Genomic DNA, 19,014 nt, shown 5'->3' with positions numbered 1-19,014 from the left:
CAACCCTCCCACCCCCCCACCAACACCCACCCTACCCACCTGTAGCACTTGTATCAAACTCTCATCCTCCACGAGCGATCCTTGCGTCGATGTAAGTCGGAACAACAAATTATCCTCAAGTTCTTTCATCTTCCGTTTGTTTGCCGTCACTTCTTCCATCAAAGCAACTCGCTCCGATTCAAGTTCCTGTGGTCGGAGGTTTCAAATGTTTGTGTTTTCACAATTTTGGTAAAAAGAAACAAATATTTCAATAGGTTAAAAAAATCTTTTAAAAGATACAACGTTATGAAAAAATCCAATAAATTATGAAATACGTTCGAACCTGTTTCTCGGTCAATATGACTCTCCCGAGCAGTTGATCCTCCAACCCCTTCATGGTCACAGTGAAGTCAAAGATGGATGTACGTGCGTATATCTCAGGTGTGTACACGGGGTTGGCTAGCTTCGTCGTTATGTAAAGTTTGAATCCCTTCATCACGTCAACTTCCTTGTCCCCTACTTTCACCTGGGCACGGTACAGTTTGTTTATTTCTAGGAATATGATACCGATGATCAAATTAATTAAAAGCCACGATTGATTTAGTGGTTTTCAACTTATACCTCCACACCACATAACCACGAACCTTAAAAGTTGATCCTGACTTGATAAAGTTTTGTTCGAGTACATTATCGAGCGCGGGGTCTAATTCCTCGCCCACGTCTTCTATAAGAAGGGGTCGTCCGAGGGACAACGCGTCCTCGAGGTGGGTGCGGAAGTATTTGTGGTTTAGTGTCGTGATCTAGAGGAGACAAATAAATGGTTTAAGAACAAAATTTCCCAATCTAACAACATAATCAGAGCGACAGGACCTCCTGGATATGTTTGCACCACAACTTTTATTTTAAAATGACATTTTCATGAACACAACTGTAAAAGTTTGTGATAAATTGTTAATAATCGGTGTCAGCCTTGTGTACGAGCAAAACCTTAAATGGGACACTTTCAATAAATACGAGAACCCCCACTAACCTGAAGTTCGTTCGCCATCTCCTTATTACGGACCCATATCTTCCCTTGACCTTGTGGATCGATAAGCAGCGGGTAACGAGTCGCTCGTGTTACAATAATACCATTCTGCACCGATAAGTCATCGTTGGGGAGGCCCTCCAAGTTCCACTCGGCGATCGTTACGTTGTCGACCAACATAGAAATCAAGTTAATGTCCTGTGGATGTTCGTGGTAATTGTGTTGGTTGTGTAAGAATGCGGGAATGTGTTCACATCAATACTAATGTTTTATTGTTCTATAAGGGTGAGGTCTCCACACCTGAGACCTGGGATGTAGGTCTATTACCCCAACACCCAGGGTGCTACCATATATACCCCACTGAGGCAGTTTATAAACACCCAATTTAACTTACATCAGAATAAGGAATCTTGTTGGTTGCCATCTCTTTCTTCCAAGAACTTTGCAGGAGGTTCCTAAAGTCTTGGTTGAAAGGACCGGAGTACGATAGGAAACCCGTAGCGAGAAGCACGTCACCGACTAATTTGGTGATCTGGTCTTGGAAGATCTTGCCGGCTGCCGTCCATCGGATCTACGGGTTAATAGTTGTTAACGATGTTTGACACAATATTGTGGTAAACAATGTTTGTATAAATATGCGCAGCGGGTATAATATACTTAACAGCCCTGTTTTAAAAGTGTTTGTTTTGCATCGTTTTAAAGTAATATGTTCAACCCTTATATTATAATTTCCTAACAAAATATTGTGTCAAAATATTTTTTTGACACAATAAAAAAATATATTTTTTTTATTGTGTCAAAAATAAAAAAAATATATTTTTTTTTTATCACACACCTCATAATGATCTTTCAAAAGTAGGTAAAAAGGTGTTTAGTTTATCAAAAAATTAATAATTTTATTAAAAACCGGTAATAAAACAGTAGCAACCGCACCTTCTCGCCCCCTAACCCCTCGATGAGAGCGCTTGCGTTCACCATCTTCCTCTTACAAGCCTCAGCGTCGTCAATCAATGCTTGTTTATGCGAGATCGCTTTATCATATTGAGCTTGTACTTCGTTTAACTCGGCTTCCTTCTCATCCAACGTGGCTTGCGCGTCGTTAAGATCCGACATCGCTTTGCCCAAGCGAGCTTCTTGGATTACGAGGTTCGCCTGCCAGAAAGTTTTACTCGTTAAAGTTTATAGTTTGTAAGATAACTTAAGATGTAGCAGCCACGCTTTTGTTTACCCAAGTACTTTTTTAACCTGTTTTTATTAATTTTTGTTAATTTTTGTTAATCGTTCGTATCAGCAGCATATTTTAACCTAACTTTGATTTTAACGACTTCCGCTTGTTGATTTCACTGTTGTGTTCGTACGAATAGATAAATTTTATCCTCACATTGTAAGTAACGACATTCATTATAACACGGAGGAGTTGCCACATTTGTGCACATCCCCGTCCACCCACCTTTAACGGCAACACCTCCTTATTGATTGAATAGAAGAACGACATAGCTTGCGTCCACGAACACAACCCCGCAACGTTGCCGCAAACTTTCTTGGCAGATTCAAAGCTGTAATCATCCATTTCCAAATATGGGGCTAACAATTCAACAGTTTCTTCCGTGATGGTGTCCTGGGGTGGAAGTGAAAATATTGTTCAATAAAAGTTAAAATCTAGGTTTAGTAACGAGATATCTATGCCTTATTCGACCTATTTTATTTTAATAAACACCGTTGCGAACTGCCATTTTAATGTCCTATACAGATCGTATTCGTCGAATACAGATCGGAAACAAGCGCAATATCTCTTCTTGCATTTAATTGCTTTCGTATGTTTCAACGTCGTATACAGATCGTCTTTATCAGGATGAATGACGCAACAGCGCTAAACACTATGACGTACAAGTTTTGTACTGTAAGTGTCATTCACCCGATAAAAAAAAGAAAAAAAATTAAACAAAAGTCAGAAAAGCTAATTTACAAAACAAGTCAATATCATTAAATCAACCATCAATAAATTAACAAAACAAGTTTCAACAGTATATGCAACTAGATTATACACCACATATAACCTTGGAAAAGTTGAGCAGCGATTGTAAGAATCCTGAGTTGTTCATCATCTTGAGGGCTTCCCCCCACGATGGTTTGACGCACGGTCGTTCAGGATCCATCTCCACTGTGTTGATTCGCTTTTGGAATAATAACAACACGCAGTCCATGATACGCATGATAAGGTGAGGGGGTTTGCCAAGTTTACGAACCGTAGCGATGTCAGCTGGTTTGATTGTCTGAGGACGATCAAAGTTTCCGCATAAATATATTAGGTGTTGGTGAAACAAATATTGTAAGTCATTACACACACTTTTACTTCAAGCAAGAAAAATATTTTTTTAATATTCAATCCAGTTAACCAAATGACAACAAAACCTATTTTTATTTCTTTCCAAATTTACTCCAGATCATATTTGTTGTTGCAACTTCATATTTGCTTTGCTATTATTTTTAACGATCCTCCACTCATCCCCCCCACCTGTAACGCGGCCTCTGCTGCCTCCAGTGCTGGTTTTGCAGCCGTAAGTTTTGCTTCTGCCGACTTTTTATCAACAGCGATCGAATCCACAATATGTTGAGCTTTATCTTTAACTTTCTGAACCTCGGCTTTCACTTTCTCAGCAGCCGTTGCTTTGGTGGTGACGACTTTCAACACCTGTGTTGTATGGGTTGTTTATTGAATATATCATTAGGGTTATGGTTACACCGCCATACATGGTGTCCTACTCTGCACAAGTAATTTCTGTACCCACAAGTTTCCATATATGTTACTTCGTGGGTAATTTAGGGGCAGGGACAATCAATAAGACTTAACAAGCCTGGCAAAAACTCAATTATTGTGGTACAACCTTCCATTATGACATCATCCCACCCATTATGACATCACACACCTCATCAGCTTCTTTAGAAGCCACAGCGAGATCTTTCTCTTTTACAGCGAGTTCTTTGGACAACTCGTTGACAGATTTCTCGGCTTCGACCAACTTCAGCAACCCTGTTTTCATGCGCGAGGCTAGAACCGAGATCTCATCAAGTTTCGACCTAAAGGGGGGGTTGGGGTTTAATATGGTATATTGCTGTGAGGGGAAAGGTACTGGGTTCGAGGCTCAACGTTGCGACCTGTGTGGGGGTAGCACATAATGGTAATTGCTCCAACCCATTTGTATGAAACAGAACACCTGTGTTATAACGACTGTCGTTGCCCCGCCATGCGAGGATAAATAAGTTACGTTTATTTTATAAGTCATTGATTTAAATATTAAGGTAAGCTATAACTCACTTGTAAATAGTTTTGTAACCCGACAAGAACGATAGATAAGACTTCGGTGTGACGTGACAAGCTCGTCGATATCTTTCAAAATATTCGACGCATTTCTCCGCAACGATGTCTTGAACTGTTCCCATCACCTGTCGGAGTTTCAACCAGTTTAATAAATTAGTAAATGAGTTTAAAACACGGGCCAATGTATTATCTTTATACTTTAAACTCAAACTCCACCTTTTTGAAACGCATTATAAAAACTAAGTTTTTTATTCAGTTTTTTTTTTGGTTTAGATATTTTGTTACTTAGGTAAAAATCATAAATATATGCGGGTAAAAATGACTTCCCAAATAATTACCTCATGCCTTACCTTAATACCCCATCAACCTACCCCCCAACCCCCCGTACCTGGACCGTGCTGCCTTTCGTATTCTTCTCACATTCCATGGGGAAAGTCTCGAGGAAGTATTGCGCAACTTGTATAAGGGCGTCTCGTGGCCATCGTAGGAACCAATCCATGGTACACCCGGAGATCAAAGCTAGTTGTAATGGGGTTGGGTGAAGTTTATTCTCACAGTGCCATATATGGTTACAATGAAGAGAATGAAATTAGCAGCAAAACAACAGTTAAAAATGCTACGGGTAAAACCAGATATTTGATTATAGACCACAATGTGAAGAGCATGTTAACTAAAATAAAACAGTTGTGATCCCATCGTTTCTTTACAAAGACTTCATATATAGAAATTGAGAGTAATATATTATTATTAAGTTATATTTGTAAAAATTTACAAAATTTCCTAAATTCGCTTTCAAAAAAACATACATTGTCTAAAGTATAATCTGAACTTAAAAAACTTAGAAACCATGTTTTCACCTGGAAACTTCAGGGCTCGGTTTTGGAACTTTTCCCCGACGGGCGAGAAGCAAAGAACGACATGAAGGTTCGCGCGGACTCGTGATAAAAAGTATTCGTATAAATTTTCATTGGTTGGAGGGCGACGGGGGTATTCGGCCTTCATCACGGGAATCAACTCTTGCGTGATTTCGTCGATCTCGTCGCGAGCGAACAAGTTGGATACCTGGGTGAGTGGGATGTTTCTACTTGTGTGGGAATTATAACATCGCTTATAAGTTAGCATGTATGTAACTTTGTGGGTGATTTTCTGTATATCTGATAATTTGGACAATCCATTAGTAACCACTGGGTTGGAACAATTGTCGTTTTTCTTTTCAAAGGACACATACGCCCACAATGGTAGCATTGAGCCTAAATCTCTGGGTAATCAAATCCCACTTGTGTGGTCCTTGAACCCCGAACCCCCTACTCACCTCTCCCGATGCCAATACATTGTTCATGTACTCGAGGAATCCTTCATCTTTGATCTCATTGTCGGTGAAGATGAAACTGACCCCCTTTCCTTCCTTGCCTGTGGTCCGATACAATATCTGGGGGGTTTCATTGTAAATATCGGAGGGTTATTCATTAATATCAATATTTGTTTATTGAAGAACAAGCTTTACGGCCGTGTTTGTTTTCTATGGGTTCATTGTTTCAATGTGGAAAACAAAACACAGACATAACATTGTTAAAGCAAATGTTGGCTATTTTCTGATGATCACAGTTGTGATACAGACTGTATTATATATTCATTATCTCTTTGAATACGATACCAACGATCAAAAGAATTAAAACAACGAAGAGAAGTAGCAAAACGACAGTCGTTAAAACACGCTTCGGGTAAAAACTACTCGAGTAATAATGTTGTACAAGCGTGGCCAACAAACAAACAACTCACCTTCAAATCATCGATAAGGTTCGAAACATTGTACGTTCGTGACAAAGTTATTTGGAAGCTTTGGTACCCTGCTATGTAAGTGGCCAATCGTGTTAGAGATTGCTTGCCACTCCCCCCTACACCAACCAATAAGCAGTTACCACGGGGGGTTCGGATGATTCGAGAGATCTTTACGAGATGAACCATCGCGTCCTGTGAGGGGTAATGGGGGTCAGTTTTTTATCCTCGCATGGCGGGCAACGGCAGCATGTGCCATTAAGTGTCTTGCCCAAGAACACTGCGGATGGTGCGTATTCCACCCCACCCACCTTAAAAAACACGAGATCCATCTTGGATCCTCGTATCGTCTCGTTGTATTGTTCTTGGAAAACTTTCAACTTTTCCTCCAGTTGTTCGAACGATTCGATTGGTTCGTAAATCTTTGGTGCGTCGAGGTCGGCGTCGTCTTCCTCACCTGTAATGATAACCATTGTGATGTCATAATAACCATTGTGATGTCATTATACCCATTGTGATGTCATTATACCCATTGTGATGTCACACCTACCTGTAGGCTCCGGAGCTTCTCTGAGAAAATCAACAAAGTAAGGTTCGGCCGGTAGTTTGGAGCTCAGTTCCGGTAAAGTTTCTGCCAGTATCTGGGAGTGGGGGTGTTATAATTACTTACCTGGGAGTGTTATATATATTATATCACCAACAATTGTTATGCCCACCTATATAAACCCTCTACCAACCCACCTTATTCAACGCCACATCGAACCAATCTTTATCTGGTTGGTTGGTAAACCTATCGGCCACCACACGATGGCACTCATGCTTCCACAACCCAAGTATGGTTTCCTCGCTCGACCCGACTTCATGGTCAACGTTCAATATTCCCTGCATGCAAATATATGTTTCAAATATTTTCATTTTAGATTTAATGTCACTTTAGTTTTTCATTTTCTTGCAAAACATTTTTCGTTATTGCATTTTATTTAATCTATTTTTTATATTTAGCGTTTTTTTTACATTTTACCAATGTGTTATTGCTGTTACACACTGAGTGATATCAAAGCAACCAAAAATAATATTGTATTACAATTTATTGGCTTGGCAATACTGAAACAAACTCAATTAGACCAGAAGATACGGGTTCAAGACTCGACGCTGCCACCGTGGATGCTTTCTTGGGCACGACACTTCAGAGATAAATAAATTACACCCAACTCCCCAACCCCCTCACCTGCCATATTCTGCTTAGATCCCTCAAGTTGAAGATGTAATGAAACTTGGCTGGAGTCGGTAACATTTTAACTTTGGTGGCTTGCCATAATCGTCGAGTTAGCGGAACAAGTTTGGGAATTAATTCAACGACCTGTGTGATGTCATAATTATCTAACATGGATAAATTAAAAAAGATAAAGTGAAAATATTTTATTAAAAAATTTAAAATTAAAAAAATCCATCCACAAAGTTCAACTTAATATAAAAAGATGAAGTTTTATTGATTTTTCGGCGAATTCCGCCGGTAATTTAAGTTTTTCTACAAGAGCAAGCGTGAAACGAAATTCTTTTCAGAAACTTCAGGCAAAGATTAAAGTAAGGATTGACACCACGTTACTACAATATTAAAAGTATAAAAGCAACCAATGCAATAGATTACCCACCCCCAATATAAACCACCCCACCCCCCAATAAAAACCACCCAACCAACCCCCCAATATAAACCACCCACCTCGTTATTAAACCCTCGTTCTTTACAATAATAACCTTCCCCGATGGTGCTGAATATTTTATCGATGGAGTTGTTGGATGGTAAAGTACAATTGAAGATGCAAAGTTGACGTTTCAATCGCTGGGGGATGTCGTTTCTACCCCCACCTAGTGTTAATATAAATAAGTAGATGATAAAATAAGTTAAATCGATATCTTTGATGGCGACTATGGGTTCTGACTGTCGTCACGTGAAGTTACATTTACTCTACAATTTCATTCACTCGCTATACACTTTAAAACCTGTGGGAAATATAAACATGACATCGCTTGTGTATAAAGTGGAAAAGTAATTCAGTTTTTGAACCTTCCATGTTGTATGTTCTCCCCACTAAACACCACGCACATATATATGCAACCCCCCTCACCTGGGTGGATCATCGCAGCCACAAACTGAATATCCACAATATTAGTGAAATCACCGGGTTTATCGATACTGTAGAATCCTTTGGTTGCCATCAGTTGCCGAACAATTTCATTTGTTATCTGTGTGTAGGGGGTGTATGGGGTGTTTAGGGGGGGGGGTGTATGGGGTATTTGAATACGATAGCGAAGATCAAATAAGAAAAACAACGAAGAGAAGGGAATTAGCAGCAAAGTGACAGTCGTTAAAACAAACCAAAAATAAAAAGAGCATTTGTTTAAAACTTGGTTATTACACGTACATACCTGGTCCCCCCAGTTATTAACAACCGGCATGTTGATGTCATCGATAAACACCGTCATCTTCTTGCCAGCAGGAGGTCCGTACGTCGTTCCGACTCGCTTGTCAACGTAACTCTCAATAGTTCGCTGAATATAATGCGGTTACACCAAGTATAGGTTGCATACGTATAATGTACAGCAAACGTTTGATGTAAATAAATATATTTTACTCTTTATAGATTTTATAAAACATTGGTTGCGAATACAACCTGGTTATATCATGTGTAATATATTATATAACACACAATTGAAAATCAAAGAATTATTTTTGTAAGTATAATATCCGAGCATCAACATGCGTACCTGGAACATGTTAGGTGTTGTGGCACTACTAAAGTTGAGAGCTTTGCTTAAATGTTGTTCGGGGTCGTATCGCTTGCTGTAACCCTTGATCATCACTGTCTTCGCTGTTCCTTGTTCACCGATCAGAAGGATCCCTTTTTCCTGTGGGAGTGGGGGTTTATAGAAGTATATATTTGGTGTTCTGTTTCATACACCTCGTGCCCGCTAACAAGTTACCGCGTATGTAACTTATTTATCCTCGCATGGTTGGGCAACGACAGTCGTTATAACACGGGTGTTTTGTTTCATAAACCTCGTGCCCGCTTACGAGTTACCATGTATGTAACTTTGTGAGATTACTTTTTTTTAAATTTATTGTTCCTGACAGTAATGGTAGAAAACCTGACACACATAGAATACACACCGTGCACAACAATATGTAGTAACCACCCACCTGTTGCATGATAGTGTCCATAAGGAAGTCTGTCCTCACATTATCAACGTTAGGCACCAGAATACCCATGTAATCGGGTACCGAGTCTTTGGGGTAATTATATTGGGGCACCCTTTCCCCCCAGTGTTCCCACTGCCCTTCCTCATTCACCTGTGGGGGGGTGTGTTAAAGAACTGGCAACACTGATAGTATTTGTAATATATAATAGTGATTTCATAAAGTGTTTTATCTCAATAATCTAGCATTCATATGACGATTCTCATTGCACCATGACCAAATACAACAAGTGCTATTAAATATACAACAAACTCAAATCGAATCCAACTAATTTTGTACCAAAGACCGACATCATCAATTTCTCAATGAAATGGAACCAACATTACATAAATAAATACTGATATTATTATCTTTTTCAGCTTGCGTGAATATTAATGTCATTTTCACCCAACATTATATCTGCCGTTCAACAAGACTTCATCGTGGTTTACAAATAGATACTTGTTAATAAACTGCTCCCATGGTTGATGTTCATACCATCCATTATAACCCACCATATATTCAAATATAGTTTCATCTTCTTTAATAGGAGGTATAGCATTCTTGCTTTCGTGACCCTTGATGAAAGTTTCCAACTTCGCGCGGTCGTCCAACTCGAGTATCGCGCCAACCGACCACATCAAACTAAAGAAGAATAACCGAGCGAGATGTTCCCGATTTGGTTGTTTCCCTTCTTCTTGAGATGGGATCAAACCTGGTAAAATAAACATTCACTTTATTTCGAATACAGTTTTAATTAATACACGCAAAGATTAAATAATTATAACAACAAAGAAAAGTGGTTGATGTAACATTGGACAATATGCAGTTTGGAACCTTAGTTTTAAACCTAAAATAGTTTTTACTCTACTGGTGTGTCTGTGCCAAAATGTTGCAACGTCTGCTACCATTGTAGGCGTATGTGTCCTTAACGACAATTGCTCAAACCCAGTGGTCACTAATGGGTTGTCCATATTGGCAACAGATTATGGTAAATCAGATTATACTAAAACCCACCTTGCAGGAGGTCGATGGCTTGTCTAATGTACATACACTCCAGGAACGCCATCTTTGGGAAACAGGTGGAAAACAAGAAATCCAAACAATCCTAAATATTTGGGAATAATTTTAATTTCATGAAATTTAAAGGAAAAAAGAAAAACTATTTTTTTCTAAAAATTTAATAAAAAATCGATAAAAAATGAGAAAAATTAAAACTGTTTAAATAAACAATTGTTCAATACCTGGAATATGGCTTCGAAATATCCCCACAAAATATCGCTTTGTTGGTGGGATAATGTTTGTAGCCAACCCTTTAGTATCGGCTGCCAATCAAGGACAGAAGAACTCATGAACACCATGCCTGTATAGTGGGGGGGGGGGTTATGTGGGGGTTATATGGGGGTGGGGGGTATATTGGCGGGTTTAGATCATGTTTTAAGCACGAATGTTCTAGTTGTCTGGCCCCGTGACACAGTGGTTGGACAACCACCTCTAGACTGGAGAATTTTAGTGTGAACGTCACCTTGGGCGTATGTGTTCGTGGGCAAGTCACTTACACCAACCCAGTGGCCACTAATGGGTTAGAGGCTGACTGCCATTGGAAGATGAATAAGTTTCATTCATTTAAATACTTGGCCATTGTAATCATACCACACACTATGGAATAATCGGAACCAGCCAACCCACCGTTCCTGGACACTGTAGCTGGTGATGCATTATCAATATTGTGAGGTTCGAATACGATTTTACAATTTGGAGCCATCGGTATCCGATCCCCGTTAGCGAGGGTGAGGGTCTTGTTATCGTCCAACACTGAGTTAAGGTTCTCGATCCAGATGGCATCAACCGGCCCATCGAGGACCAACCATATGTGTTCTCCCTGTAATATATGAACACAAGTAAATACACCATATATTGTATACAACCCTGTATTCACCATACACACAGATGTCGTTCAATTCCCTTCGAACACAACCTGACCCACTAACCCACCCCCCCCCTAACCGACCTTCTTAGCTTTATGACTTCTCCTCCACAGCGTGCTAAATATCCCGTCCGTCCAATCATTGGTTGCGACATCCAACGTACCAAACATCTGCGGTGCCGTGATCGCTTTCGGGTTCATTCGCATCTCTCTGTGATGTCATAATAATATGTACTGTGATGTCATAGCAATATGTATAGTGATGTCATATTAATATATACTGTGATGTCATAGTAAAACGTACTGTGATGTCATCAATATTATTATCACCCATTATGACACAAACAATCATTCAAGTTTTATCAACTTTTTACCAAGCCCTTTTTATTTAATATAAATAGTTCATAATCTAAACAACTCAAATCAAGTTTACAACCTCCCCCCCAACCCCACCCACCTGTGGGGTTCCCCGCAATCAGTCATCGCTTTCATCAATATATTAATACACTTAGTCTTCCCGGCCCCGCTTGGTCCCAACGCCATCATCCCATGTCGCACGCGTTGCGTTTCAAACAACTGGATCAACTTCAACACCCAGGGGGGGTGGTTGATTAGGCCGGCTTCGTTTATCTGGAGGGGGGATGTTTTTGTGAAAGTTGTTTAATCGCGATGAAAATATTACAATAAAGTAGCGACCATATTCGATGTTAGGATGTATAGTAATTGTGGAGGGTGATGATGTCATATTAGTCGAACATTTCTTGTGGTTAACTATTTGTTGGACTTTGTTTGTTACGCATTTAGTAACACTGTACATGTACAACCATGGGCGATGCTATCATGCTTTTTCATTGGCACCCATGTTTTATGGGTAATGACCTAAACCTCCTAACAGCTCTTATTAAAATAATATTCCACCTGTTTCTCGATGGCTGCCTCCAGTTCGGGGTATCCAGCTTTATCAAGTTGAATCCCCGGGAACAAATCGTTGATGAGTGAGAGGAAGAGAGGTTCGTCCTCATCTACGAGTTTGGAGAGGTTCATATCACGGAGCACCCGCATCACGATCATGGGTTCGGGGTCCTCGGGGTTTGCTCGCTTAACCCCCCCTAGTGTTCGGAGGACGGAGAGGATGTTTCGGAGTCCAAAGTCGTAGTGGACCTGGGGGGGGGAATTAGGTGTTGGGGTTGTTAAAAAGTATGAAAGGAGACGGGCTACTGGTAAAAACTATGACATGTATTTTATTTGAGAAAAAGTAACAAATAAAAGATACAGGTGTTCAACTTAATGTACATTTTCACAACCAGTTAGTGACGTGCCATTAACGAGAGGTAAATGTAACCTCGTTAATGCATTCAAGCATCACTGATTAGAGGACACGGTATTTGGCTAAAAACCGACACTAAATTAATTATTTAAATATTTCAATAAATTTCTACAGAAACTTCAATAATAAATATCCCACCTGTTTGGAGAGTTGTTCCTCACAAAGTTTATAGAGTGTGTAAAACTTCTTGGATAAAATAATATTTTCGATGAAACCGCACGCGGCTAGCTTCACACGAATGATGATGCTTCTATCAGGAACCATCATCGCAACCGGACGGAAAATAATCTTCAAGTTTTCAGGAAGTTCTTGTCGACCAGCGTAACCAGGATTCTACATGGGGGGTTCGTTGTTACTTATTCTGTTTCAACACAATCACGCACACACTGTGTTTATGAAGCAAGAAATAGAATATTTAGTTTCATAGAAATATTGCTGAAGCCTCTTACAATAAAGCACAATATTATAAAACTTCGGTTAATTTAACTACCACGAACTATATTGACACGTATGTAACTTGGTGGGTGATTATTAATGTGAGCAACAGAAGTTTCTTACAATTCCCACTGCCCCACTATACTTTACCCCACAAAAACAGAAGTTCCAATCCCCCCCAACCCCCTCCTTATAACCCCACCAACCCACCATAGTAAGGAAAATCCCGAACTCCCGATCGAGATCCACCACGTCACCATCCGTGAATATAAATTGAGGTTTTTTCATCTTCTTGCATTGGAGCACGATGGCTATTTGTTGCGCGGCTACCGATAACACGGGGAGCTCGATACGGTTGAACTCATCAAAGCAACCCCACGATCCAGATTGTGCCAAACCTGTGAGTGGGGCGTATGTGTTATACTTGTGGTGCAAAGTTCATGGTACCATATGTTATATTTTAAGTGTGAAATTAATGGCAATTGTTTGTTTTGTGATCCTAAAAGACCAACGTTTCGTTTGCTAAGCAGCGAGACATTATCAGGGTTTGCTGTTAGATGTCCTAGAGCAAAAACAACCCCTAATACACATACGCACACAATGGTAGCAGCAACGAACCTTGGACCCGCGTACCCACCAGCCACGCTCACTGTGCGGCCAGATGTGTTTATTAACATTTGAAAGTAGAAAATTAAACAAGGCAAAAGAAGCAGCTTGTTTTATATTGACATAAAATAAAACAAGAACAAATATATAAAAACAAAATTATTTCACACAACACCCCAGCGAGCCTTGAACCCCGCACCCCTCACCTTTATAGATCCTCCCCAACCCTCTATAATCCATCTGATCGGAGCAATTAAACACAACCACGTACTTCCCCAGACACTTCCCCATATCCTTGGTCGTCTCTGTCTTCCCCGTTCCTGCTGGACCAGCAGGGGCTCCCCCCATGCTCATGCCGAGCGCCTGGGAAAGCGTGATGTAACATCTGGGGGGAGAGGTTTTGTTATAATTTAATTATCCATTAATAAATTTATAAAAAAAAAAAATTATATACATATTTATTAAACTACTTATCACAAACATAATGTTTTTCGTCATATTTGAAGAAACGAATAAATAACATTGTGCTCACCTGTCCGTCAACGGCGTGATGACCAATCTCTCTGTACACCCGGTGTATTCGTTACAATAATCAAAGTCAACATCGGTTATTTGAACCAAACATCTGTCGGTGTCGTCAATGAAGTAAAAGCGAGATTGTTTCAACCATTCAAAGTCGGTCGGTGACTTGATGTGCATTCGACACTGGAGGCGTGTGGAGGGGTTAGGGGGTTTAATACACGGGTGTTGCACACCATACATGGTGTTTAAATAAAAGTTGAGACAAATTTAAATACTTAAGTTATCATTAAACCAGTTCCCCCCCACCACCACCATGGGTGAGGGTTGAACCCACTACCCCCTTACCCACCATATCATCGAATATATCTCGTTGGTGAACATGAATAGTAACCAGGGTCTCAAACTTTGTCCGTTCATATTTCGTTAGTTCCATTGTTGTTGTGTTGATTAGTTCATTCAACATATCCAGGAACTTCTGGTTCATTATTCCCATTGCCTGTATTATATTGGGTTGTAATGGTAAGTTATGAATCTATGTATTTAATATTATGCTTGGTTTACATAAATACCAATGAAAAAATAGCCTCCAGATGCGCGCCAACCAACAAACCAACCCCACCTTTTTATCGGACTTAGCGACAGCGAGTGTGGCCTCAGCTTCCTTGGTCCACAACATTTGGATCCCAAGTTGGCCGACCTGGGCCGCGAACACGTTGGCAAACTCAATCAATTTAAACGAAGCTGAATCGTTGACGGCTTGCGATGCCTTTCTTATAACGCAGTGTATCGTGTTCAACACCGTGTCCAGCAAATTTTTCAACCATAACTCAACGTTGCCCTGGAATATACAACAGGTGTAAGTTGTTTGTAAGAGGGACAGTTGTTATAACATGGGTGTTCTGTTTCATACACCAAAGACACAGCCACCCACAATGGTAGCAGCGCCTTGAACCTTGAACCTCTGGTTTAGAGGCAAGCGGTCACTGTGCCAGAATTATCAACAAACAATCCCCAATAATGACATCACAATCCCTAATAATGACATAACAACCCCCAATAATGACATCACAACCATACTTGTGCCATCACGGGAGTCTCCAGATCAACCACCTCGTCTTCCTGCGATCGGATCCGGATAATTTTGTCGTAAACTTTCTCGTCAAAGTCGACTTTATAAACATTGTCGAACAAACTCAGCAGATGGGCCTGCGGTGGTTGGGTGGTGAATATGGTTGGTTGAGGTTAAAAACATATTTCCATTTAGTTGGAAGAAAATAAGCGTGGTCGCTACACCTAGCAGTCAAACAATGAACCATTTATGTTCAATTAATATTAAGCTAAACTTCTAATAAAAACAAATTAAATTACGATGGGAAAACAAACCCCACAAATAACAGGAATGTTTAACAAACCTGTATGGTGTGTGAGTCGCTTGCTTGGCCAAGGATTTCAAGCAACGCTGGGTCGGATACAAAGAAAAATCTGAAAGTAAGAAAATGGTGTTAATATGATTTAATGATTTAGGGTGTATGTAATATATGAACAACCTGGGTGTTGGGGTGATGGACCAACTCTGGCCTACATCCAAGGAATTGAAAAGAACCTTACCCACATAAAACACACCTGGGACCTGGGATGTAGGTCTATTACCCCAACACCCAGGGTGCTACCATCTAGACCCCACTGCGGCAGTTTATAGACGCTCAATAATAACAACCACCCCCACAGCTTGTACCTTGGAAACAAGAGTCGTTTCTTCTCCAGGTAACCCGTAAGTGATTTCTGGCACATCTCGAGTTGTTCCAATAGATGGGGTAGAAGCTGTGCGAGCGTGTCGTCCCCCATGCAACACTGAACAACATTTGTCGTCTCATGGGCTTTCTGCATGATCTTCTGCCACGATTTATCGATGTTTGCGAACCTCTTCGCTTCCTAAGGTTTATATATGGTTGTACATGGTATGTGACAATGTGACATATTCATTAGTTTGGTTTTCAGTTTCTCTATTGCCTTCTTCCCATGACCTCACACACTGATTATAAACACCCAACCAACCTGGGGAAGCTGCTTAGCAATATCTCCACCCACAAACACAGCTTCTAAATAGACCCACAAGTTCTGCACAACCAACCAATTCTCGATAATCTCGGTCGTTCCTGATAATTTATGAACCCACGATTGGATCTGGGGTTTGAATGGTGCGTTGTATCTGGAGTAAGATCGGTTAGAATTCATATAATTATGGATATAAATGTAACTTGTTAATCACATGGCGGGGCAACAACAGTTACAACACGGGTGTTCTGTTTCATACACGCTTACAAGTTACCACGTACGTAACTTTGTGCCGTTAAGTGTCTTGATCAAAAACCCACACGTCGCCAACGTTGAGCCTTGAACCCACTACCCTTACCTGTTACTCATAAGTGAAGCGAGCACCATCAATGAATCCTCCATAAGCGCAACTATCTCCTGAATGTCGGCTCCTTTTAATAATAATTCACCTCGCGCCTTGAATTGTCTGCGAGTGAAACAACATTAACACAATATCAACAACAAAAGTATATTTTTAAACATAGATGTTTTTTTAAATCTGTATTTTGATCAAAGAATAAAGTTAAATTACTCACGAGAAGGTGAAAACTTGCAAACTCCAATCAGAAACCACTTGTTTAAGTTTTGCTTCAATGTCGCGTTCCTTCACTGCACTGATGCATACGTCCTGTGGGGGGGAACTTATTTTATAGAGGACCTTTTTAATGGGAACTTATTTTATGGGAGGACATATTTTTGGGAGAACTTATTTTAGGAGGGTACTTGTTTTACGAATTTTCCTGGGTTAAATGCCAAAGCTGGCTGGTCCAATAATAAACAATATAACTTTGCACTTTTAACACCACCCAACCCCCCAACTCCCCAACCATCCATACAATACCTCAATATCCTCTTTGTTTGCCAACAATGGAGCTTCCATAATATTACGAAGTTGAAAGTTTTCGTTTTCAACATCGAAAGTATGACTCGTGATTTTTGCGATTCGTTCCCAATGCCGATTCATCATTGCCTGTATGATGTCATAATCAAAACATGGAAATAATGTAAACTTTAGTCTAAAACTGAATTTCTGGCACATTTTGTTTTGTGATCTTAAATGACCTACATTTGACATGCGTTAAGACATCATTAGGGTCCGTTAAGTATCTTTTGCAACGAACACATATGTCCATACTTTAGTTTAGAATCACAACAACAAAATGCAGGAAACGTCAGCAATAGTAGCAGCAACAAGCCTAAAACCTATACCTCTGGACAGGCGCGCTAACCAACTTTTTACAGTGCCGGCCTTTTAATCCACCCAACACCACACAAACCTTATTAGCCATCATTTCAAGCAGGGGACAACATTCACTAAAATCATCAATTTTCTTCTTAAGGTCGAGGAAGGCTTCCCATTCCTTGAGCGCTTTCGGGAGTTTGCGACATCTGGGGTTATAGGGGTAATATTAGGGGTGGCTGGGGTAATATTAGGAAATAACTTTGAAATAAAAAAAACGTGACACTTGCCCGACAAATGTTACTAGGGTTCTTGTCGAGGTTGCCCTAAGCCTCAAGGACTTAGAAATATTGAAATCACTAAATATTTTACTTGTTTTGGAAATCCAGTAATTCCTGGTTGATCTTTTCAATCTCAAGTTCGAGCCACAAGATGTCGTAATACCCGTTCACGCTCTCAATCACATTGTTGTACAACCCGTACAACTTCTGCAGCAACGTTAGCTCACGTTTGATACGCTGCAGGTCCGGGTATTCTGGGGTGAAAGTTGGTTGTTATGGCGGGGTTATGGGGTAAACTCTGGCCCACAGCTATGGGTGTTGGGGTAAGCTTCACTGCAGCACCTCACATATATATATATTACGCCGTTCAATCTAACCACTATAAACCGTCCAGGGGTCCAGCTATTCATGGGGGGTGTGGTTTGTAACAAATACCTTTTAAATGAAGGTTTGGGGTTCCAGGCTTAAAAGGTATTTGAACCCCTCACCCACCAGGGTGGTATTTGAACCCAACCCACCAGGGTGGTATTTGAACCCCAACCCACCAGGGTGGTATTTGAACCCTTCACCCACCAGGGTGGTATTTGAACCCCAACCCACCAGGGTGGTATTTGAACCCAACCCACCAGGGTGGTATTTGAACCCCAACCCACCAGGGTGGTATTTGAACCCCAACCCACCAGGGTGGTATTTGAACCCCAACCCACCAGGGTGGTATTTGAACCCTTCACCCACCAGGGTGGTATTTGAACCCTTCACCCACCAGGGTGGTATTTGAACCCAACCCACCAGGGTGGTATTTGAACCTCAACCCACCAGGGTGGTATTCAAACCCCAACCCACCAGGGTGGTATTTGAACCCCAACCCACCAGGGTGGTATTTGAACCCAACCCACCAGGGTGGTATTTGAACCCCAACCCACCAGGGTGGTATTTGAACCCTTCACCCACCAGGGTGGTATTTGAACCCTTCACCCACCAGGGTGGTATTTGAACCCCAACCCACCAGGGTGGTATTTGAACCCTACCCACCAGGGTGGTATTTGAACCCCAACCCACCAGGGTGGTATTTGAACCCCAACCCACCAGGGTGGTATTTGAACCCCAACCCACCAGGGTGGTATTTGAACCCCCAACCCACCAGGGTGGTATTTGAACCCCAACCCACCAGGGTGGTATTTGAACCCCAACCCACCAGGGTGGTATTTGAACCCCAACCCACCAGGGTGGTATTTGAACCCCCACCCACCAGGGTGGTATTTGAACCCCAACCCACCAGGGTGGTATTTGAACCCCAACCCACCAG

The 19,014-nt window shown here is 40.9% G+C and overlaps 1 protein-coding gene across 1 annotated transcript in view; it reads right to left on the bottom strand.

The window, feature by feature from the left end:
• LOC100176812 (dynein heavy chain 5, axonemal) overlaps window positions 1-18,118 on the bottom strand; it is a 24,476-nt gene extending 6,358 nt beyond the window's left edge. Inside the window, exons 1-47 of the mRNA XM_026838047.1 lie at window positions 18,043-18,118; window positions 17,800-17,962; window positions 17,525-17,636; window positions 17,089-17,217; window positions 16,784-16,875; window positions 16,567-16,674; window positions 16,209-16,362; window positions 15,889-16,085; window positions 15,566-15,635; window positions 15,231-15,359; window positions 14,773-14,991; window positions 14,503-14,649; window positions 14,164-14,336; window positions 13,838-14,016; window positions 13,236-13,423; window positions 12,729-12,923; window positions 12,182-12,424; window positions 11,721-11,893; window positions 11,348-11,474; window positions 11,026-11,218; window positions 10,581-10,699; window positions 10,354-10,444; window positions 9,852-10,051; window positions 9,301-9,450; window positions 8,868-9,008; window positions 8,529-8,651; window positions 8,228-8,345; window positions 7,822-7,967; window positions 7,330-7,461; window positions 6,843-6,983; window positions 6,652-6,742; window positions 6,413-6,558; window positions 6,105-6,296; window positions 5,638-5,754; window positions 5,183-5,387; window positions 4,714-4,844; window positions 4,323-4,450; window positions 3,934-4,084; window positions 3,522-3,698; window positions 3,064-3,279; window positions 2,457-2,624; window positions 1,940-2,158; window positions 1,401-1,577; window positions 1,010-1,204; window positions 624-779; window positions 323-505; window positions 40-186 (exon numbers count right to left, since the gene is read on the bottom strand). Coding sequence (XP_026693848.1) covers window positions 40-186; window positions 323-505; window positions 624-779; window positions 1,010-1,204; window positions 1,401-1,577; window positions 1,940-2,158; window positions 2,457-2,624; window positions 3,064-3,279; window positions 3,522-3,698; window positions 3,934-4,084; window positions 4,323-4,450; window positions 4,714-4,844; window positions 5,183-5,387; window positions 5,638-5,754; window positions 6,105-6,296; window positions 6,413-6,558; window positions 6,652-6,742; window positions 6,843-6,983; window positions 7,330-7,461; window positions 7,822-7,967; window positions 8,228-8,345; window positions 8,529-8,651; window positions 8,868-9,008; window positions 9,301-9,450; window positions 9,852-10,051; window positions 10,354-10,444; window positions 10,581-10,699; window positions 11,026-11,218; window positions 11,348-11,474; window positions 11,721-11,893; window positions 12,182-12,424; window positions 12,729-12,923; window positions 13,236-13,423; window positions 13,838-14,016; window positions 14,164-14,336; window positions 14,503-14,649; window positions 14,773-14,991; window positions 15,231-15,359; window positions 15,566-15,635; window positions 15,889-16,085; window positions 16,209-16,362; window positions 16,567-16,674; window positions 16,784-16,875; window positions 17,089-17,217; window positions 17,525-17,636; window positions 17,800-17,962; window positions 18,043-18,118 — 7,227 coding nt within the window. The remainder of the gene's footprint in view (window positions 1-39; window positions 187-322; window positions 506-623; window positions 780-1,009; window positions 1,205-1,400; window positions 1,578-1,939; window positions 2,159-2,456; window positions 2,625-3,063; window positions 3,280-3,521; window positions 3,699-3,933; window positions 4,085-4,322; window positions 4,451-4,713; window positions 4,845-5,182; window positions 5,388-5,637; window positions 5,755-6,104; window positions 6,297-6,412; window positions 6,559-6,651; window positions 6,743-6,842; window positions 6,984-7,329; window positions 7,462-7,821; window positions 7,968-8,227; window positions 8,346-8,528; window positions 8,652-8,867; window positions 9,009-9,300; window positions 9,451-9,851; window positions 10,052-10,353; window positions 10,445-10,580; window positions 10,700-11,025; window positions 11,219-11,347; window positions 11,475-11,720; window positions 11,894-12,181; window positions 12,425-12,728; window positions 12,924-13,235; window positions 13,424-13,837; window positions 14,017-14,163; window positions 14,337-14,502; window positions 14,650-14,772; window positions 14,992-15,230; window positions 15,360-15,565; window positions 15,636-15,888; window positions 16,086-16,208; window positions 16,363-16,566; window positions 16,675-16,783; window positions 16,876-17,088; window positions 17,218-17,524; window positions 17,637-17,799; window positions 17,963-18,042) is intronic.
• Between the last annotated feature and the right edge of the window lie 896 nt (window positions 18,119-19,014).

This window comes from Ciona intestinalis, unplaced genomic scaffold (genome assembly GCF_000224145.3).
Source record: "Ciona intestinalis unplaced genomic scaffold, KH HT000051.2, whole genome shotgun sequence".
NCBI classification, from domain to species: Eukaryota; Metazoa; Chordata; class Ascidiacea; order Phlebobranchia; family Cionidae; genus Ciona; species Ciona intestinalis.
This window is presented reverse-complemented; position numbering and strand designations above follow the sequence as displayed.